Here is a 23,516-nt window from a genome sequence, read left to right as displayed (position 1 = left end):
TGTCTTGAGGAGAAATGAACAAACCTGCCAAGATATCAATGCCTTTAGAAAACCAAATATTTTCATATCATTTAGAAACAAGTTTGATATTCTAGCCCTGAACTGGAACTACTTCATTCATATTCTACAGATATTTATTAATATCTGTATAATCATGTGCCAGGCAGTTTGCTGGATATTGAGAAAACAGTGTTACTCAAGAACCTCAATATCCATCAGCAAAATGATGGTACAGGAAGCCCCAGAACCTGGTGCACCACAGAAGCATCAACTTAACAACATACAGCCCCAGAAACTTCTATGAGAAATTCAGAAATCAGTTAGGAAGATGTAGCACTAAGGCAAGTTCAAATCCAAGAAGAGTCACAATGAAACAGATAAGAAAAGCTATTTAATTCCAGCCATGCTACTCAAAGCTAGCACAGTTTGTAATTGGGAAGAAAAGCCCAGCTGTGGCTTCTCCTTTGGGAAGGAAAGAGAATGGTAGAATGTGTATTTAAAGTTCCAGATTTTAGAGGGACTGCTTTCTGTTTAACCTGACTCAAGGCACTGACAGGTAACTGGCATACCTTGGATGCCAGAGACTGCAGAGATTAAAAAAGAATTCAGCAGACTGTGGCAGCACTAGAGAGTTGTAAAACTGTAGACAGAAATAGCCTCAGTTCACCATGATCAGGAGTAAGCATCCAGTTTGTGTCTTCTCCCTAGTGAGAGAAAGAAAAGAGTAGAGCATGGGTCCAACGTTCTCACTTTTGCAGGTATGTGCAGTCTGAGACTGGTTTCTGTTTCATCTGACATGAAGTGCCGACAGAATAGTTACACCTTGACACCTGGGGGATACAGAGAGACTGGTGGCTTCAGGCAAAACCAGAGAAAAACAATAAACCTTTCAAACTGGAAAATGATATACACAAGTCCAGAGAAGGTGCATCCTTAGAAAAAGCTGGAAAGACCCAAAAATCTGTAGCTGGATTGATTGGTGAAAGTCTTTCCCTGTATGAAGCCAGTAGATAAGATTGGAAGAGTTGTCTTTTTGTGTTCAAATGTGTGGATTCCAACACAGCATTATAAGGCATATGAAGAAACAGGAAAATATGACCCAATCAGAGGAATAAAGAACATCTCCAGAAACTGACCTTAAAGAAAGTAGCACAGTATTGTTAACTATATTCACCATTGTTGTAAAGCACATCTCTAAAACTTATTTATCTTCCTAAAATAAATCTTTATACCATTGATCATCTCCCAGTTTCCCCCTCTTCCCACTCCCTGGCAAACAACATTCTGCTTTTTGTTTCTAAGTGATTGGTTACTTCATTGGTTTCATATAAGATATCTAAAGTTAGATTTCATATTATATGCTTTTTACCGCAATAAAAAAGAGATGTAAAAAAAGATGATCAGCATCTATCCAGGCTTTGAACAATTAAATAAGACTATGCATTACTGTCTAAAACAATGTCATAAGAGCTATTATAGAACAGTATAGGGTGATAAGGGAGAATAGAAGAGAGGCACTTAGCTAATGTCTAAGGCTAACAGGATCATCAAGAAAGGCCTTCCAGAAGAACTGGTATCAAAACTACAGATGAGAAACTAGTGACACTTTCTACACAAACATGCAGTTTAGAAGATGACCTAGTATTTATTTCAGTCAAAAGGAAGAGCATGTAAGAAAGGTTAAGAGCAACAGAAAGTATGTTTTAATTTGCAGTGGGGAGGTAAGGGGTTGGGGAGAATGGTGAAGTGATAAGGAGAGAATAAAGAGAAAAAACAATAAGTTATAATCAGGGACCATATCATATAGGGACTAGTAAAATATTTAAAGAGTATGGTCTCCCAAGTGTTCATCCAATAGACTGTACTTTTCATATTTGTTTTATTCACACTTTGAACAATACTCTCCACATTATATACAGTGTGTTGAATGTATTAAATATTCATTCAGTATGCACCAAAAGATTTAATAATGTAAATATATGCTTGGATTTGCATTTTATGACGTTCTACTTACATTTCAGAAAAGGGATTATAAAAGGCTACTGTAATATTAATTATGAACAGTCTCTGTGCTTGCATCTGAAAAGAACAATCATAATTCCATATATATTATGAAACATACTATATACCCATTAAGGCTAATTTATTTATATATAATTAGAGTTAAATGCCTGCATGTGTGTGTATAAATTTGTTTATGATGTGAGAATAATAATATTTTACTGATGCATTTATATATTTCTCCTTGGTTTATAGTTTTATTCTCACTTCCAAAATTTGTATAAGACCATTAGTGACTTGGGGCCAAGAGAGTAAACATACGCACTCTCAGCACATTCCTAGTTACTTCTTGCATTAAAAGTTTAGGTGCTAATTGTATACCAACAAGGCACAGTTATCAGTTAAATCAAATATCCACTAGATTGAGAACAGAAGTTCCAACAAAGGCACAGACTGCATTAACAGTTGGATGGGCATTATCCATGATATGTTTGTCCTTCATATTCAAAGATAATAGCCAGTGGATGTTTTTCTCTCAATATGTGAACGTATTTGGAAAACCACAAGTATGTGACCACCTGCTCACAGGTGAAAGCACTATTGAGACCTTCAGTTTTGGCAGCTCAACTCCTTTGACTCATGTCCTACAAATGCCATTGATTGGGAAAATATACAGAATCACCTATTGTTTTACATCAATTCAGTCAACTTGCTGCTGTTCCCCACTATTGCACAGCTGTATCAAAGGGTTTGCATGCTGCCTCAGGGGTTACAACTATAAGCTCTATAGCAGACAACTTTCAGGCTGTAATCAATTATGACTTTCAGAAAAAAAAATGTTTGAGAGTCACAGCATACATAACTGAAAGGGATGATAAATTTTAAGGAAAGCCTTTAATTTTATAAATAAGAAAACATAATTTTATAGAATTTAAATTGATAGTCAATAATGCTATGTTTTCTAGTTACACAGTTGAGGCTAGTGTTTTTTTCTAATATACAGTGCTGTTATTAAAGTAGTCCATTGACAACAGCATTCTTCCTTTCCTTTTTTCTTCCTTTATTATTTTTTATTTCTTTTCTTTTTCCTTCCCTTTCTCCTTTATCCCTCTCTCCTTCCTTCCTTCATTTTATTTAGGCAATCATTCACTTGGGCTTCCCAGGTGGCACTAGTGGTAAAGAACCTGCCTGCCAATGCAGGAGACACAGGAGATGCTGGTTCAACCCCTGGGTTGGGAAGACAGATCCCCTGGAGAAGGGCATGGCAATCCACTCCAGTATTCTTGCCTGGAGAATCCCATGGACTGAGGAGCCTGCTGGGCTACAGTCCATAGGGTCATAGAGAGTCAGACACAACAAGCATCTTATGACTCACTTGCTAATTCACTTAATTATATATATATATATATATATATATATATATATATATATTTTTGCCAAACAACTAGTGTTTTTCAAGATCAATGCTAATTGCTAAGCATACAAAACTGTAAGTTAAAACCACAGCTAAAAATATTAGCTAAGACTTCAGGAATATGAGAAAGTATAGACTCACTTTTCCCTGTTTCTTCCAAGTATAATTATATAACTTTAAAAGTACTTTATAGACAACAGTAAGATAAATCTGAAAGCTAGAAAGAAGAATGTGTACCAGCTAGAGGGTACAGGAGTTGAGAAATAACAACATGGTGAGTTACCTGTTTTTTTTTTTCCTCTCCCATACACCTTGGACTGGCAATGGAGAGACCTGCCACAAGAAATGATTAGGCATAAAGGGAAAAAAAAAAAAAAGAAAGAAAGAAAGATAGAAAGAAAAAGAAGTAAGAAAGACAAATCTGTTCTTTCTCACCAAAGGACTGGGAAAGTAGAAACCCAAAAGAGACCTAGTAGGGAACCTCAAGCAGATTTCCACAGAGCCTCTGTTGATTATCCAACTTACCAACAGCAGTGGCAACAGCAAAGTCTCAGCCATCCCAGCTTCTGTTCCATACCTTATGGCAGGTGAGTGATGTTATCTCCCAGCACGGAAGAAACAAACTCTTAATGTTCTTATTCCCCTGTCCAGAAGCAGGGCCCAGAGACTGGTCCCATCAGCTCATTTCTACTGCAATAGTAAAGCTCTGTGACTCCCTGGCTTCCATCCAATGGTATAAGGGAACTAGGGCCAGTGGTTTTTTGCCTCACACATAATATTGCTCAGTACCCCCACAGATGGCACCAATAGGGCTTACACAGGAGTCCTAGCAGCACCAGAAATCAAACAAGACAAAATATCACTGCAAGGGATCACAAACTAAATATTCAAGGGAATTACAACTCAGAGAAGTAGACTATAACTTATATACTATATAACTTAAATAGAACAACTAACTGCCTGCTAAAATAGAATACTTGGATAGGAAGAGGAATCCACTAATAAAATAAATGTTCAGGATACAATAAAAAAAATCATTATACCAAGAATTTGGAAAATCAGAATTTAATGAGAAAAGATAACCAATATGGAGATTAAGCTGATATTGAAATTATCTGACAAGCATTTTAAAAGCAACTGCCTTAAAAATTACAAATTGTCTCAAAACATATGAAAACAGAAAATCTCAGCACAGAAATAGAAATTATATAAAATAACTGAAAAGATTATAGAATCAAAAACTATTATTAAAAAAATTTAACTGAAATTAAAAAAAAAACTCAATTGTACACAACAGAGTGTAAATGGAAATGATAAAATCAACTGAAGATAAAGACAGATCAACAGAAATTTCTGTAGAAAAATTTAAGAAGAGCAAAAATTTATTTTATCACAGTACAGAAGAGAAAGAGTGTGGTACTGGGAAAGTATTTGAAGAAACAATGGCTGAAAACTTGCCAAAGTTGGCAAAAGACACAAATCTACATATGTAAACATGCAAAAACCTCAAATAACTCCAAAGAAATCCACACCAAGATATAACAAAATTAAAATTTTAAGTATGAAATAAAAAGAAAAAAAATTTTAAAATAGCCAGAGGAAAAGAATACATTACCTGTAAAAGAATAACAATTCATATTATAGTGGATTTCCTATCTGAAACCACGCACGCCAGAAGGAAGCACAACTGTGTGCTTTTTGTTTTTGTTTTTTTTTAAGGTGCTGAAAGAAAAGAGCTGTCAATTCTAAAAGGAACCAGAAATTCTATATCCATTGGTGAAACTATCCATCAGGAATAAAGAAGACATAAACATATTCTCAGTCAAAAGAATGCTAAAATAATTTGTGCTAGCAAATCTACACTTAAACAATTACTAACAAAAGCTCTCTAAACCTTCAAAAAAAGAAGGTGATAACAGAAGACAGTGATCTTTAGAAAGGAAAGAAGAACAATAGACAATAGTAAATATAATAGGCTATTCTTCATCACATAAACTTCTTTTAGCAAATAGTTTGATTACAATACAAGTTATAACTGTGAAAGTGTTAGTTGCTCAGTTGTGTCTAACTCTTTGTGACCCCATGGGCTATAGCCCGCCAGGCTCCTCTGTCCATGGAATTCTCCAGGTAAGAATACTGGAGTGGGCAGCCATTCCCTTCTCCAGGGGATCTTCACACCCCAGAGATCAAACTTGGATTTCCTGCTTTGCAGACAGATTCTTTACCCTCTGAGCCACCAGGGAGGCCCAATAACTATCTGACATGATAAATGTATATAGACAAGTATATTATTAAGATGGAGAAGGTAAAGGGACCTAAGGAGAAGCAAAAGTTTTATTTTTCACTCATAAAATTTTTTTCAAGCTGTTGTATTATTTTAATTATATAACCAAATGTATCTTATAAGATTAATCATAATTCTATTAATGATTTGTATACAGAGTATGGTTGAGACGTGAGTTGGATATATTCTGTTAATCTCTGTCTTTTAATTTGTGTATTTAGACATTTTAACATATAAAGTAATTATATGTATGTTGGGGTTTAATTTTGTCATTATTGTTTCTGTTTCTGTGTCTTTTGATGTAACTTCATTTGATATAAAATGTTAATACAGGCAATCAATATCTTTGTACATGTTAATTAAAATATTTTTATTTGGATATTTAAGACTGTCATACTAAGTGACAAAAATACTAGTAAATCATTACTTTTAAAATGGCATTGTACATTGTGACACCAAAATAATGAAAGCCTATATTATAGTCATACAATTAAAAACAAAATTTTACTTGCTTGGACACTAAAGTAACTATGTAAATTACTGGTTTTGAACCTGTGTATCTATGTGATATAAAGGGACATGCTTACTAGGATTGAGTGTTATTTTTTAATGCATTTCATTTAGTTGGAAATATAAATTTACCTAAGGATTTATGACTTTTCCACTAATATTCAACAAAAGAGTCCAAAATTGCAGTACCTGGCTATAATCTCAAAAACAACAGAATAATCTTCGTTCATTTCCAAGGCAAACCATTCAATATCACCATAATCCAAGTCTGTGCCCCAACCACTAATGCCAAAGAGGTTGAACGGTTCTGTGAAGACCTACAAGACTTTCTAGAACTAACATCAAAAACAGACGTCTTTTTCATCATAGAGGACTGAAATGCAAAAGTAGGTAGTCAAGAGAAACCTGGAGTAACAGGCAAGTTTGGCCTTGGGGTACAAAATGAAGCAAGGAAAAGGCTAACAGAGTGTTGCCAAGAGAACGCACTGATCATAGCAAATACTCTCTTCCAACAACACAAGAGACAACTCTATACATGGACATCACAAAATGGTCAATACTGAAATCAGATTGATTACATTCTTTGCAGCCAAAGATGGAGAAGCTCTATAGTCAGGAAAAATAAGACCGGGAGTTGACTGCAGCTTATGTCATGAACTCCTTAGTGCTAAATTCAGACTTATATTGATGCTAAGTCACTTCAGTCATGTCCGACTCTGTGCGACCCCATAGACGGCAGCCCAACAGGCTCCCCCGTCCCTGGGATTCTCCAGGCAAGAATCCTGGAGTGGGTTACCATTTCCTTCTCCAATGCATGAAAGTGAAAAGTGAAAGTGAAGTCGCTCAGTCGTGTCCGACCCTCAGCGACCCCATGGACTGCAGCCCTCCAGGCTCCTCCACCCATGGGATTTTCCAGGCAAGAGTACTGGAGTGGGTGTCATTGCCTTCTCCAAGACTTATACTGAAGAAAGTAGCAAAAACCATTTGACCATTCAGGTATGATCTAAATCAAATCCCTTGAAATTATACAGTGGAAGTGAAAAATAAATTTAAGGGATTAGATCTCATAGAATGCCTGAAGAACTATGGACAGAGGTTTGCAACATTGTACAGGAGGCTGTGATCTAAACCATCCCCAAGAAAAAGAAATGCAAAAAGGCAAAATAAGGAGGTTTTCAAATAGCTGAGAAAAGAAGAGGAGCAAAAGAAGAGATACCAAGGGAACATTTCATGCAAAGATGGGCTCAATAAATGACAGAAACTGTATGGAAATAACAGAAGCAGAAGATATTAAGAGGTAGCAATAAAACACAGAAGAATTATAGAAAAAGATCTTTATGACCCAGGTAACCACAATGGGTGTAATCACTCACCTAGAGCCAGACATCCTGGAGTGTGAAGTCAAGTGGGCCTCATAATCATATTTAAACAGAATTAAAAATTTCAAAGGGATGAATAATTTCTTTAGCAATATTGTAGAATAGATGTATAAGGATAAAATGGCAGGGGGCGGGGAGTAAAATCCCTAGATTATGTCTTTGTTCCTCTTGCTTTTCCAAGCCACCCACTTTGGTTTCCTTGGTGGCTCAGACCTTAAAGAATCTGCCTGCAATACAGGAGGATCTGAGTTGGATTCCTGGGTTGGGAAGATCCCCCAGAGAAGGGAATGGCTACCCACTCCAGGAGAATTCCATGGATAGAGGAGCCTGGCAGGGACTACAATTCAAGGGATCGCGAAGAGTTGGGCATGACTGAGCCACTAACATTTTCCAGTTCCACTGTGTGCACCTATGAAATACTAGCTATCCCTGGATGAATCTCCTTGGCTGTGGAGTGATTAAAAAATATATATATATATATTTAGGACTTATCTTAATCTATGAAGAGAAACATATAACGCTTTTTGAACTGAAAGGGAAAGATATATATAGATAAAATGAAATTATCTCCCTTCAAAATTAGAGGAAAGCAATGGGAATTATCAAAACATGATTATAAGTGCAACAGATACATAAAAATGAGTTTGAGAATTAAAAATAATCCCTTTAGCTTTCAGGCTTCCATCATGTTGTTTTGTTTCATTACTGTCAGAAAACAAAGAGTAAGAAGCTGGAGGGTTAGACAGTGATTAGAAAAGATTCAATATGCTTTCATGGGCATTTACTCCTAGGGAGATATCTTTCCCAGGAGGGTGTTGCAATTTACTTCTGATGATCTGTATCCAAATTGCATGTTTGCTAAGCATCATTAGAAGAATGAGGTTGAAATAGGGAATTGAACAGGGTGTAAGAAAGAATCTATCCATCTGTAACTAGCAAACCAAGGCAAGAATTATCTTATGATCTGAAATTCAGATGCCCAACATGGAGATTCTTCCTAAGAGAAGTAGTGTGTTTATCTGAAAATTCCAGCAAAGCACAGTTGTAGCTAACACTAAACTGTCAGTGACTCAGAATTATAGTTCATGGAAAAGAAGTAATAGCTTTATGAGCTCATGTTAAGTCTTTGGAAGGGTATCTCTGAGTTGTTTTAGTGAAACTTCAAATTTGAGTTTACATATAAAGACCAAGTTGATGTTGAAAAACGAACAATAGGAAATAGTGAAAGGTAAAAATTGTAAATTATGTTAAACACTCATGGAATGGGAGTAGATAGTTTATTGGAAAATAAGCATTTACTGAGTAGTTATATGACAGACTATTTCTAAATAATTTCTGCAGTTATGCATGCTTTGGCTTTATTTAAATATGACTCCTAAAATTGTAATTATGTCCACTATGTCTTGGACATAGATTAAGATGATTCCTCAAAATTCTTTTACTCGTTTTTTCACACACACACACACACAAAAAAATAACCCTGCTCATAATTATCCCTATTTAATAAAAGAGAAGATAGAATTCAATATTTCATTTAAATTACCCAAGGTCACAAATGTAGTTGGTAGTTGGACTGAAATTGAACTTGAATCTCTTTATTACAAAGACCGTATTCTTTGCCTTTTGTCATGTATTGTGCTATAAGAAACCTGATTTTCAGCATCTTCAGGGGACAAATAATTTTCTCTGATGAAATATGACTCTCAACTAAGTTCAGGATTTGATCATCTAAAATGCATGACCTAGTCCACCCACCTTTCCTGCAAAACATTTACAGAAAATACAGTTGAAAATGTACAATTTTGAAAATGCTGGTCATTGAAATGCTATAATTGAAGAGAGTCTGTTTGGTAGGAAGTTAGTCATAAGCAAGGAAGGATGAAGGCAATGCCAAAGAATGCTCAAACTACCACACAATTGCACTCATCTCATACGCTAGTAAAGTAATGCTCAAAATTCTCCAAGCCAGGCTTCAACAATACGTGAACTGTGAACTTCCAGATGTTCAAGCTGGTTTTAGAAAAGGCAGAGGAACCAGAGATCAAATTGTTGACATCTGCTAGATCATCAAAAAAGCAATTGAGTTCTTAATTCTGCTTTTTTGACTATGCCAAAGCCTTTGACTGTGTGGATCACAATAAACTGGGGAAAATTCTGAAGGAGATGGGAATACCAGACCACCTGACCTGCCTCTTGAGAAACCTATATGCAGGTCAGGAAGCAAGAGTTAGAACTGGACATGGAACAACAGACTGGTTCCCAATAGGGAAAGGAGTATGTCAAGGCTGTATACTGTCACTCTGCTTATTTAACTTCTATGCAGAGTACATCAAGAGAAATGCTGGGCTGGAGGAAGCACAAGCTGGAATCAAGATTGTCAAGAGAAATATCAATAACCTCAGATATGCAAATGACACCACCCTTATGGCAGAAAGTGAAGAAGAACTAAAGAGCCTCTTGATGAAAGTTAAAGAGGAGAGTGAAAAAGTTGGCTTAAAGTTCAACATTCAGAAAACTAAGATCATGGAATCCGGTCCCATCACTTCATGGCAAATAGATGGGGAAACAGTGGCTGACTTTATTTCTCTGGGCTCCAAAATCACTACAGATGGTGATTGCAGCCATGAAATTAAAAGATGATTTAACTCCTTGGAAGGAAAGTTAAGACCAAAATAGACAGCATATTAAAAATCAGAGACATTACTTTGTCAACAAAGGTCCGTCTAGTCAAGGCTATGGTTTTTCCAGTAGTCATGTATGAATGTGAGAGTTGGGCTATAAAGAAAGCTGAGCACCAAAGAATTAATGCTTTTGAACTGTGGTGTTGGAGAAGACTCTTGAGAGTCCCTTGGACTGCAAGGAGATCCAACCATCCTAAAGGAGATCAGTTCTGGGTGTTCACTGAAAGGACTGTTGATGAAGCTGAAACTCCAATACTTTGGCCAACTGATGCGAAGAGCTGACTCACTTCAAAAGACCCTGATGCTGGGAAAGATTGAGGGCAGGAGGAGAAGGGGATGACAGAGGATGAGATGGTTGAATGGCATCACCAACTCAATGGACATGAGTCTGGGTAAACTCCGGGCGTTGGTGATGGACAGGGAGGTCTGGCATGCTGTGGTTCATGGGGTTGCAAAGAGTCAGACAAGACTGAGCAACTGAACTGAACTGAACTGACGGAAGGATGGCTTGGCTGAAAGATATGCAAGCTGTTTCTAAAACCCATCCCAGACACACCCAGGAGAGCTGACAGATAAGTTAAAAAAATAATCACAAGTACTTTTCCAACTCCTGCAGGTGCAACCTAGGCACACAGTGGATACAAAGTAACCACAGGGGCTTCTCCAAGTAACCTTAGGCATCTAAGAGCCCATTTAGGGTGCATACATATTCTACACCTGATTATAAGAGACTGAATTATGGGAATACATAAACAACACAAGCTACTTTTATGTATCTTGCAATTGTCAATCTGCCTTTTGCATTCCCTGTCATTGACTGGTGGTAGGTAGAAGCCCTATTTTGCACAGGGCTTTAACCAAAGTCTCCTTTAACCAAAGGAGACTGGAAGTATAAAAAGGGGAAAACCAAGAGAAAAAAGACTGTTCCTTTAGGGTTAGCCTGCTCCCAAACCTTGGGAGTGTGTGTCTAATAAAGGATCTGTCTGCTTGAGCTGCACTGAGCTGTAATTTGTGTTTCAAAGTTCTTAGTCTGTGTTTCTAAATTTTTATTGCAATAAGGCAAGAAATAAGGCAGAAAACTAAACCAAACTGACAAATCTAAAAAACTATTTGTACTGAAATATGCCCTCTCTCAACTGAAATTTTTAATAAATAAGGTTTTTTAAGTTTCAGAAATCATAAGCAAAGCATATAATTTGGAGGATAAAGCATTGCTACCACATGTAAGTAGAACAGGACAAAAACAAAGTAATAAAGCAATTTAGAATCAATTTTAAAAACATTCACTGAGAATCAGGCAGAGAATAAATATAATTACCAGGTGGCACTAGTGGTAAAGAACTCACCGACAATGCAGGAGATCTAAGAGACATGGATTTGACCCCTGGGTCAGGAAGATCCCTTGTAAGAGAGAGCATGGCAATCTACTCCTCTGTTCTTGCCTGGAGAATCATATGAACAGAGAAGCAGGGGGTGGGGAGGGACGGCTACAGTTTATAGGTTTGCAGACTCACACAAGTGAAGTGACTTGGCACACAGGTAGAGAATAAGATGCTGATGACTTAAGGAAAACAAACCTTCAACAAAGGCTGAATTTTATTGATGACAATCTCTCAGGTCTAACTCCAATTAGTTCACTAGCTAACTTTAGTGTCAGATATATTTCAGATTTAGGTCTGCAACTTACTACAACAGTTGTGTGGCCATGGTAAATTTACTTCAATTAAGTTTCTTTTCTATTAATCTAGAGTAATAAAAGTTCAGAGTTTCTGTGTGGCCATTAAATGAGGTTTTTTTTTAAGTCCAGCTTAGTGCCTTGGGTTAATAAATGTGAATTTCACCCATTCATAACAAAATTCCCACAGATGCCAGGTTTAAGGAGGACTTAATCCATTTTTCTTTTCCAAATTTCAAAATTTACACATCAGTTTAGAAGTTGTGATTGCTTTTAAAACACAAAGATGATTAGCTCCTGCAGTATTAAGAATGAGTAGCTTTCTTACACTTTTATGAAGGAAAAATTACCTAATTGTGAAGGAGCAAATTATCTAGTTTTGTCAAGGAAATATTATTGTGTCCTGGTAATGAAGTATTTAAACTTCTTGCCTGTTTTCTTTTAAACAAGGTGAAGTTATGGTGTTAAATACTTTAATTTGAATGTTAAATGCTTTAAAAAGTCTAACTAGTCCACTTCTGTGTTTGTGTTTAATTACCTAGAGAGAGAAGTGTTTACCTAAAGTTCAGTCTCACCAGTCCAGAGAAATACTGGAGACATTGTTGATTCATGCTCTTATGCAATAACTATATTAAGTATTCTCTGAAAATTATTGGCAGCCAACCTTTGAAATAACACACAGTTGTAAAAATAAAAATAAATTAAGAAAAAAAAAGAGAAATCAAAATGACCATTCGTAACTTCCAACCTAATACAATGTAAATCTTAGGAAATCCCAGCAGGCCTTTTGTTAGATTTTGATCAGCGATTCCTAAAATGTATATGGAAATGAAAAAGATCTAGAATAGTCAAGAGGAACTAAGATCCCACAAGATGCACAATGTGGCAAAAAAAGAAAAAAAAAAAAAACAGACCAACAGAATAGTCAAGTCATATTTGTAAAAGAAGAAATATTTGAAAGACATACACTTCTCAACTTCTAAAGGTATTATAAAAAGGTGCAATAATCAAAACAATGCAGTTCTGCTATAAGAATAATATTGATCAATGAAATAGAATTGAGACTCCATGAAACACAAATACATTTTTAGCAAATTAATTTTCTGTGCCAAGAAGTGCCAAGACAATTAAATGAGGAAAGACTAATTTTTTGACAAGTACTGCAGTAACAACTGAATTTCCATGTACAGAAAGATGAATTTAGACTCATATCTCACATTTGAGTTTAATGTCAGTGCTATTTTCAGAACCATTTCACATGCACTACACACAAAAACAAAACTTTAAGGCAAATGAGGAAATTTTTTATTACTAGGAACATATGCTTTAACATTTTTTTCCACTTGTTAAGTGACCAAAAGATGTTTCTATCTTAATAATGAAAATATAATGCTCCTATCAATTATATGCTTAAGGGAATTTGCTTTACATCCTTGCTTGTTGTGCTATTACTTTCTGCAATTGGGGAGATGAGTTGAGCAACATAAAATTTTTATATATAATTTATGGAGGGCATTAGAGTTTGATAAACAGCAAATACCTCTTTAAATTCATAAACAGCTTATACACTTGCAACTTCTTTACTGCAAATGTGACTTTTTTAAGCCTTGGAAAATTTTTTATCCTGTTTGGTAAAATTAATGTCAATGTAAACTTTTGTACATAAATTACAAAATTGAAATTAATGTAAATGAAAAATTTTGGTACATAATTTACAGGATACATTTATCTATTGATGGAATTGTTCTAAAATTTCCATTATCCAGTATGGTAGTCATTAGGCATACATTGCTATTGAAAACTTAAATGTGGCTAATGTGACTTAGAAAATTATTGAACTGTAAGTTAAATTTAAATAGGTACACATGGCTGTGGCTACTGTATTAGACAACACAGAAAGAGAAGAAAACTTAGAATCATATGTTTTTTATTGACCTATAGTAATTTTCATTTGGAGAAGGAAATGGCAAATTAGGTCAGATCTCTGTACTTCCCTGGCAGCTCAGATGGTAAAGACTCAGCCTGCAATGTAGGAGAGCTGGGTTTGATCCCTGGGTTGGGAAGATCCCCTGTAGAAGGAAATGGCAACCCACTCCAGTATTCTTGCCTGGAAAATCCCATGGACAGAGGAGCCTGGCAGGCTACATACAGTCCATGGGGTCGCAAAGAGTTGGATACCCCGGAGCGACCAACAGTTTAACACTTTCTAGAAATCAGAGCCAAGTGGAGGGTTAAACAGAGCTGCAAATTTAGGTTTTGTTTGCTTGTTTGGGGCCACACCATGCTATTTACAGGATTTTAGTTCCAGATCAGAGGTAGAATCTGGGCTCTTGGCAGTACAAGCATAGAGTTCTAAACACAGGAAACCCAGGGAGTGCCCCAGAGCTGGGAAATTTGCATTATGCAGAGTCCAAAGTCAACTTACACTCAAATTCAATTTGCAGTATGTCATTTTGATTTGCTATTTATCTTTTAATGATTTTGTCTTCAGTTTACAGTACAATATTTAAATATAGATATGAAGTGAGGTCATTTCAAATATTTGAAAAGGATTTTATTCAACAGGCAGTATTTTCATGGGAATTTTAGTTTAGGTAGGTAGTTAGGCATGAGTAACTGGGGCGGCCAAGCCAAAAAAGATTCAAGTAGGTCTCTAAACCCCACCCCAGAGAGGCCCCACTGCAGCCCAGGAGAGCTCACAGATACACTATTAATACAAAATAACAACACTTTTCCAACTCTAGTGCATTGGCCCTAGGCACATATTGGCTCTGGCACATGGGTCTGGATGCACAGGTGTGTCCTCAAGTGACCTTAGGCAAGTGGGAGCCTGTTAGAGGTTCATAAATATGCTATGCATACATAGATTATATGTATATTACATATATAATCTTCTTAGACTGAATTATGGGAAAGACATGCTCAATAAAGCCTGCTGTTACATAACTTGTACCTGTCAATCAAAACTGTCATCTGCCTAGATGAATATGCAAAAACTCTGTCTTGAAAAACTCTGTACCACATCATTCCTGCACCAGTGCCTCTCTTGGCTTGTTCCACCTCTCCCTTGAAATGTTCTTTCTGTTCTTTCTTCAATAAACTTCTTTTTGTCATGGCTAAGACCTCAGATTTGCCTTTATGTCTTTACCAAAGCATAAGGTTGTTAGAAATTATACCACAGCTCAGGGTCTAATCTATTAATTCCATTTAATTTCATCGGTCACATGGCAGTTTTCACTTCTACAAGTTTAAGTCTTACTATATGTTTCGTGTTTTTGATTAACTTTTTAAGAACTCTGAGACCCATTTAAAGTGTAATTTTTATATATCAAATTATGCAAACTTCCCTATAATCTAACTTTAGAACATTTTTATTTACTCACTAAAAGAAACCCCACATTCATCCCTCTTCCCCTGCCAGCCCCTAGACAACCACTAATCTGTTTCTTTATATATGGTTATTCTAGACATTTCACATAAACAAAATCATACAATATATGCCCTTTTTTCTCACTTGGCGCTTGGCTTTCAGGTACTTTCTAGCTTGTTTCAGGTGAATGCATGCATGCTAAGTCGCTCTCGTCGTTTCTCTTTGGGACCCTATGGATTGTAGTCCACCAGGCTCTTCTGTTCATGGGATTCTTCAAGCAAGAATACTGGAGTAGGTTGCCATTCCCTTCTTCAGGGAATGTTCCTCACCCAGGGATGGAACCCCCATCTCTTAGGTGTCCTGCATTGGCAAGCAGGTTCTTTACCTCTAGAGTCACCTGGGAAGCCCAAATACGTGCTCTTTTTTGACTAGCACTTGGTAAGTTTAACATTTTGAGGAACTTCTAAACTGTTTTCCAAAAGCAGATACATCATTTTACATTTCTACTAGCAACATGAGCAGTCCACTTTTTTCACATCCTTCCCTCTTGCCATCTTTTTGAACATAACTTTTAATACTCTTGATTCTAAGAGCTAGTTCTATTCTGATCAGTGATTTCCTCCTAAATATGGGTTTTCTTTTCCTGATTTTTTGCAAGCTTGGTAGTTTTTGATGCCAGACATTGTCAACTGTACCTTATTGGCTGCTGGACATTTTTGTATTCCTATAAATATTATTGAACTTTGGTCTGCTATATACTTAAATGATTTGTTAACCATTTGATCCATGGGGACGTGCTTTTAAGATTTGTTAGGTGGCCCTAGACAAGTGAAGGCTTCCCCAGTGGCTCAGTAGTAAAGAATCATCCTGCCAATGCAGGAGGCAAAAGAGAGGCCAGTTCGATCCCTGTGTAGGTAAGATCCCCTAGAGGAAACAGCAATCCATTCCAGTATTACCTGAGAAATCGCGTGTACAGAGGAGCTTGGACGGCTGCAGTCCATAGGATCCCAAAGAGCGGGAAACAACTGTGAACACATGCACTAGAGGAGTGAGGTGTCTAGGGCGAATGCTCTACTTACTATTAAGGCAAAACCTGTCTGTGTACTCTAATAACCAATGCCCCATGGATTAGGAAGTTTTCCAGCGAGATCGGTGAAACGAATTACTATTTCTGTGCCTAAGTGAATCCTTAAATCCCCTTCTGGGTAGTTTCCTCAGCCAAAAGATGCTCAAAATTCAGTAGAATCCTGGAGAAAATTCTACAGAACTCCAAGTTCTCTGAACAACTCTCGCCTTTATGTTATACTATGAAAAGAACATTACCTGTCCTGCTGCTGCTGTTGCCAAGTGGCTTCAGTTGTGTCCGACTCTGTGCGACCCCATACACGGCAGCCAACTAGGCTCGCCTGTCCCTGGGATTCTCCAGGCAAGAACACTGGAGTGGGTTGCCATTTCCTTCTCCAATGCATGAAAGTGAAAAGTGAAAGTGAAGTCGCTCAGTCGTGTCCAACTCTTCGCGACCTGGTCTCCCCCAAACTTGCAGCTCCTTCCTGTCAAAGCAGGCAATTCGCTGGGCTCTGCTTAAGTGTTCTCTCCCTGCACTGCAGTCTGGAAAACCTTGTAAACACAGTAAGCTTTTTGAACTGATAGCATTTGTTTCCTCAGTCTTCAGGGTCACTGTTACTCGTTACTGACTCCAACTGTCTTGGAAACAGACCCAGCGTTCTCCTTCAACAGCAGTAGAATTTTTTTTTTTTTTTTTTTCCTTTTTCAATAAAGGAACTGTTGAAAGGTACCCCTAAAAGCCATACAGAGAAATGTTTTCCTCTGCCGCTTAGTCTGAGGAGAACTGGGCCGCGCGCCGCGGAACGAACTCAAGCCACACCTCCCCCACCTCAGCTCCGCCTACGGGTTACTGCGCAGGCGTAGAACTGCGCGCCTGCAGCGCTCAGCAACAACTGCGCCTGCGCCAAACAACAGGGCCCGCCAATGCGTCAATCTGAGCCTGCCAATGAAAGCGCTTAAAGGTCCTTGAATCCCGCCCACTGACCGGATATCCAATCGCCTGTTCCGGCGCGCAGCCTGCGGTGGATTCAAAGTAGTTCCAGAGTAGAGCTGGAGCGCAGCCTGGAGCAAAATGGGGGCTGCAGAGTCTGAAGTGGAGACTGCAGCCCGAGAGTAAGTGTCTCCCGCCCGGGGGGTGGAGGGGGGACAGCTGGGGGCGGGCTGGGACGGTCCTTGCGCACCCCCGAGTAAAATCAGTTAATGCCCCTCGACCCATTATAGCTGTTGGGATTCGGCTCTCCCGTGAAGTGATAGTGACCTCAGACTCCCTTAGGTTGGCTCTCTCCAGGAGTAAGGCATATGAGAGACTGTTCCCCACCACGAACGCACACTCCCCAGAGATGTGTACTTAAAGGGGACGGTTACATCCCTGTCAAGCCCCCACATCCCTTCGCAGGTCGACCATCCTAACAGGGGACTTTCCACCCCGGGAGATACCCTGTGAAATCCGTTTAATTTCTGCCACTCTTGTCCCAACATACACTGTTGCTATGAGTTATTTTATCCTGGTTACCGCTTCCTAATGGAGTGCTCCAGCCCCCAACAAGGAAGAACTCTGGAGAGCCTAAACCCAGGGATCCAGCTCTCTGTCCTTAGCTCCTGCTCCAGTATTCTGAGACGTTGCTCCAAGGCTGTGTTTCTGCGCTGGGCGCTGTCCCATCCCCTGTATATTTCTTTGATTTCAGAAACTCAAATGTCTTCTTTCTTGCTTTGCGCTGACTTTCTCTAGCTTCAATGAGTGGTTCTGCTATCTAGCTGCGGTGCCCGGCTTCTCATTGCAGTGGTTTCTCCTTGCAGAGCACTGGCTCTAGAGCGATGGCTTCAGGAGCTGTGGTGCCCGGGCTTAGTTGCTCCGTGGCATGCAGAATCTAACAGGACCAGGGATGGACTCTGTAACATCTGGGTTGGCAGGCGGATTCTTATCACTGAACCACTAGGGAAGTCCCTTCAAAAGGTTTCTATTCGGTGAAACAGACCCTATTTAAAATCACAGCTCTTTCCCCACGCTTATTATTCCCCTTGCTTTGCTTATTTTTCCTCACTTATTATTTCACTTATTACTTCCATGTGTCTTCCATGCACACACATTCCTGGTCTCAGGTGGCCCTTCAAGCCTGTGTGTAGCTGCTAGTCAGGACAAGACTCAGCATTGATACACATAATCACATATGTGCAATGTGCACACAAATTCACTAGAACTAGCACCTTAGGAGTCTGCAGTTTTTCCTGTTTTCTTGCCCCTTCAGGGTCCTGGCCAAGGTAGCAGACATCCTGGAGCCTGTTGGTTTTCAGGAGGAAGCTGAACTGCCTGCCCAGATCCTGGCTGAGTTTGTGATGGTATGTGCAAGATGGGAGCTATCCTTTCACCAGCCAGGGGCTGCTCCTGAATCCTCTTGTTGAGATACTGGGCAGCATTAATGGTGAGCAGACTGTAAGGTAACCTTGTTGGCCTGCAGTACAAGGAGGTAAGAATGTTCCCTGCCGATACCCTCCTTCTGAACAGGACTCTCGGAAGAAAGACAAGCTCCTTTGCAGCCAGCTTCAAGTAGTAGACTTCCTGCAGAATTTCTTGGTTCAGGAAGGCACTGCCCAGGACCAGAACCCCTTGGCTTCTGAAGACACAAGCCGTGAGTGGGCTCAGGGTTTGGATAGGGGCTTCCCTGAGTGAAGAAGAAAGGGAGGCATCAGTCAGGTCAGCTGTTTGGCTGATGTGATGACTGAAGCCCCAGTGCTGCAGGCAAGTGGGTCTACCTCACTTATATACTAATTTTTGATGGCTCTCCACAGGGCAGAAGGCACTTGAAGCCAAAGAGCAATGGAAAGAGCTGAAGGCCACATATCAAGAACATGTGGAGGTTATCACAAATTCCCTGACCGAGGCACTGCCCAAGGTGGAGGAGGCCCAAATAAAGCAGGCACAGCTCCAGGAGGCCCTTAAACAGCTCCAGGCCAAGGTGAACCAGTGATGAGAGGAGGGAAGGTCAAGCAGAGAGGAGGAGGAAAAGGGTGAATGTGCTAGGTTGGACCCACTGGTTATCTTTTAAATTTCAACTATATGACTGAGTGTACCACATCTTCTTTATCCATTCATCAGTATTATTCAGCCATTAAAATAATATAATGCCATTTGCAGTAACATGGATAGACTTAGAGATGATCATACTTAAGTAAGTCAGACAAAGGAAAATATATGATGACATTTATATGTGGAATCTAAAAAAAAGATACAAATGAACTTACTGTAAAACAGAAATACACTCACAGACTTAGAGCAAGAACTTATGGTTACCAGAGAGGAAGGAGGCTGGGGACAGATTGGGAATTTGACATGGACACACTGCTATATTTAAAATAGATAACCAACAAGGACATGCTATAAGAGAAAACTAATTTAAAAAAATGAAATGTAACAATAAAAACACACTCCTCCTCTCATTCACTTCCTTCACTTACCTGCAGAAGCAAATGGCCATGGAAAAACTCAGAATAGCCCAGAAGCAGTGGCAGCTGGAACAGGTAGGTCCATTTCCCTAGGAAAATATCTCTTCCCACCACCATGATATTGCATGGGCCAAGTCCTCTGCCTAGAAAATTTTCATCTCATTTCCTCCTGTGTGGCATTATATTATGGGACCCACATGGACTTTGATCCTAGCATCACCACTTACCACTGCATGATTTTGAACTGTCACCTTACTTTCTCTGCTTCTGTATCTTCATCTGTGAAATGAAGAAAATAATAGCATCTACCCTGTAGAGTTGTTAGGATGATTGAGTAATTGGTACAGCAAGTGTTTAAAGTAGTGCCTGGCACATAGCAAACTAAATAAGTCTTATCATTCTTTGTGCCACTTTCCTCCAGAATGCCTCACCTTGGAACAACTCACTTTGATCCTTTTTTTCTAAGCTCCTGGTCCTGCCTAAAATGAGTGGAGTCCCTCTATTCATCTATGTATCTGAAACCCCAGCTAGGTCTAATCTGGAGGGTTGGGAAAATGGCTCCAAGACCTCAGGATCTGAGGAACCATATCTGCATTCTCACTCTTGGTAGGAGAAGCATTTGCAGAATCTGGCGGAGGCTTCATCAGAAGTGAGGGAGCGTCAGACAGGAGCTCAACAGGAACTTCAACGACTATATCAGGAACTTGGAACCCTGAAGCAGCAGGCAGGGCAGGAGAAGGACAAGCTGCAGAGGTGAGGCTGGGAGCATGGGCTGCAGACCTAGGGTTGTCCAGCAGAAGTTCCCTCTCTTCATAACCACATCCTCCTTCTAGGCACCAGACCTTCCTCCAGCTGCTATACACCCTGCAGGGTAAGCAGCTATTCAATGAGGCAGAGGCAGAGATACCACAGGAGTTGGATCTTCCTAAGGATAAGCTCCAACAGGTGACCCAGCCCCAGGAACAGAACACTCAGGACACCATGGGAAGAGAGGTCGGTGTGTCCTCCAACATGAGTGAGAGATGGAATAGTTGGGCAGGGAGATAGAGAAAAAAACGGAAAGATAGACCTTACTCACTGCCCATACCTTTTTTCCCAAGGCTGACAACCCACAGCCTGTTGGAGATGCAGGCTTACCATGGCTTCCTGGCAGACAGCAACATAAGGAAGAATCCTAGAGCAGGTCAGACTCCAACTCAGGCCGTGGTTTCCGCGGACTGCAGTATGGCAGGAGGGAGGGTCTCTGGTCTATCTATCTCTGTTTCCTAGCTCCACTGTTCATGGAAAGAATGGGATGTGGGAAGGAACAAGGAGTTTATTTTATGGTTGAAGTTTAGTACTTTATCCCCATGCCCAGCCTACCCTAGACTAGTCTGGCTCTTCCTCTTCTCCAGCCCTCTGACCTTACCCTCACGGCAGGATGGACTTAAATTCTTTGAGTGCAGTTTGATTTTTGACTACACACCTGGTCAGGGCAGGCCCTGGATTCTGTTTATTAAAAACCCTGGAGCTCTCTGAGCTGCCTGTTGGTCGGCTTATCTTCACATGTTGGTTGGAAGAGCCACACTCAAAGGCCAACAACATGATAGATACTTGGACAGGTGTGAGTGGAGAGAATATAGATCGGGAAAGGGCCCTGGCCTGGGGCATCAGAGGTTGCTTACCCAAGTGGATACGCCACAAATATGCTGAGCTTAATTCAGGGAGAAGGTGAATGCTTTATGCAGGTGATTAGATTTGGAAAGCTAACTTTAATTACTGATCATAATGTTTACTGAGTCTCTGATTTGTGCCAGGCCCTGATTTGCTATGAACTGAAGTTGCAGAAGTGGACTTAACTGACCAGTCACTGGCCACTTGGAGCATAATGATAATGAACAAGTCAATAGGATGGTTTCAGTATGTGTGACAACAGGGTTGCAAACTGAAACAGTAATAAAGAGCAATAGTGAAAAAGTATAGAGACCCGCCCCCCCAACCTCTATATTGGTCTATGATATGTGAGTTGGTATTTCTATTTGTGCTGGTATGTTTGTGTTTCTATATTTTTGTTTGTTGCTTTCATTCTCCATTCCTCTATGTGTCTCACTGAATGTATGAACAGTGGGATCACTACTGTGTTTGAGGAAGTGATTACATCCCTGATCTGTAGCCTATTCTAGGATGTCCTAATGTTATATTCCTGATACATTTTTTGTGTTCTACTGTTTTTTTTCCTTGACTCATCCTTTCGGATTGTCATTCATCTTCAAATATTCGCATGCTGAAAGACTGGCTTTTGTGATTCTCTGTTGTATGTTTTGTTCTGGTTCATTGATTTGTAGTAGTATCTTGATCATTTTCTGGCTTCTGTTTTTAGGTCAAGAATATGTTTTTTTTTGGTAAACTTTTTATCAGGTAATAAACTTCTGTATTTGGACCTTTATTTGTTTTCTCAAATAAACATTTAAAGTTATCATTTTCTTCTGGCTTCCTATTAGTATTTTCACAATCATTCAATTCATAGAATTTTCTATTAAAATTATTTCTTTGATTCATGAGTTTCTTAGAAAAATAATTTTCAAATTTTTTACTCTATGTGAGAGGATAATCTTTCTAGGTTTATTCTAATTTAGTCAGAAAATGTCAAATCTATAATAAAAACTTTGAAATTTAGTGACGGAAGCAGTTGTAGCCTTGAATGTGATTTCTTTAATGTTTCATGTTGTTTTTTTTTCTTTTTTTTTTTTTCATGTTGATTTTTTAAAAGAATGTCTTTTAGAACTGTCGTTTCAATATATTGCAGAACCAATACAATATTGTAAAGTTTAAAAATAAAATTTAAAAAAATTAAAAAAGTAAAAAAAAAGAACTGTCATGTATGATGTTTTTTGTATGTTTATTAGATTATGCTTCTTAGGTTTTTCAATTTGTATCATCTATATACTTAATTTTTTATTTTCCAAATATCATCTTCTGAGAGAGATGTATTCAGATTTCCAAATGATAGTGGATTTGCTTATTTCTCTTATAAACATCTGGATAATTTCAACAAAGCTAATCCCTATCATTCTATCTTTATAATTTTAAATTCATAAAATTAAATTTGCTTCAAATATTCTACCCTATTTTGAAAAGAAAACTATCTTCCCATTTTAGAATCTTTCTGTCCTTAATAAGCCCCATCCTGTCTTATAAAATTATGCAACTTGTATTACAATTTTTATGTCTCCTCTTTGGGCCAAATACGTGTAAGTTTTGAAATATAAACAATGTGAAATTAAGTCAACTAGTTTCATTATTGTTGTTAGCGCGGTATTTCAATGAACTTTTTGGTACTTTTTGGAAAGACTGAGAAATTTAGTGAGTTTTGATACACTTTGCTTTTGAAAGCCCGAATAACCTAGGCATTAAGTCTGAAAGCTAGAGTCTCAGGAATCAATATCTTGAGGGCTTTTTAAATTGTCTTTTTGTGGGGATGAGGGTGTAAATTCTTCTATTTATGTTGTTGAATTTGAGTAACGGTTAACATAGTTATAAAAAACTTGTTAATCTTCATGGAGCTCTCCAATGTACAAAAATTAGATTTCAGATGCCGTATTCAAATGAATATCTAAAATTTAAATTGTCAAGTGAACTTTAGCAAACACACCTATGCAAGGTATGCATAATTCATTTCATCATGCATTTTATACTGATTATACCTACATGATAATT

The 23,516-nt window shown here is 38.5% G+C and overlaps 1 protein-coding gene across 2 annotated transcripts; it reads left to right on the top strand.

Annotated features, from left to right (window-relative positions):
* Window positions 1–17,373: 17,373 nt before the first annotated feature.
* On the top strand, window positions 17,374–23,083 carry ZWINT (ZW10 interacting kinetochore protein). 2 transcript variants are annotated; one of them, XM_027529096.1, is made up of 9 exons: window positions 17,374–17,492; window positions 18,626–18,716; window positions 18,883–19,006; window positions 19,167–19,333; window positions 19,839–19,895; window positions 20,431–20,573; window positions 20,654–20,831; window positions 20,921–21,003; window positions 21,617–23,083. In XM_027529096.1, the coding sequence occupies exons 1-8, from the start codon at window positions 17,452–17,454 to the stop codon at window positions 20,996–20,998; spliced, it is 879 nt and encodes a 292-aa protein (XP_027384897.1). In that variant the 5' UTR covers window positions 17,374–17,451; the 3' UTR covers window positions 20,999–21,003; window positions 21,617–23,083. The 2 variants fall into 2 exon arrangements, with proteins under 2 accessions (XP_027384897.1, XP_027384899.1); XM_027529098.1 differs by having other exon boundaries at window positions 17,376–17,492; window positions 20,654–20,813.
* The last annotated feature ends 433 nt before the right edge of the window (window positions 23,084–23,516 follow it).

This window comes from Bos indicus x Bos taurus, chromosome 26 (assembly GCF_003369695.1).
Source record: "Bos indicus x Bos taurus breed Angus x Brahman F1 hybrid chromosome 26, Bos_hybrid_MaternalHap_v2.0, whole genome shotgun sequence".
In the NCBI taxonomy this organism is placed as follows: domain Eukaryota; kingdom Metazoa; phylum Chordata; class Mammalia; order Artiodactyla; family Bovidae; genus Bos; species Bos indicus x Bos taurus.
The sequence above is the reverse complement of the archived record's forward strand: the minus strand, read 5'-3'. Positions and strand labels throughout refer to the sequence as shown.

Excerpts from the sequence above, each read along its gene's own strand:
- ZWINT (XM_027529096.1), top strand. The coding sequence starts at position 17,452 with ATGGGGGCTGCAGAGTCTGAAGTGGAGACTGCAGCCCGAGA. Across the intron at positions 17,493-18,625 it reads GTGGAGACTGCAGCCCGAGA|GGTCCTGGCCAAGGTAGCAG; the intron begins GTAAGTGTCTCC and ends TTGCCCCTTCAG. Across the intron at positions 19,334-19,838 it reads TTAAACAGCTCCAGGCCAAG|AAGCAAATGGCCATGGAAAA; the intron begins GTGAACCAGTGA and ends ACTTACCTGCAG.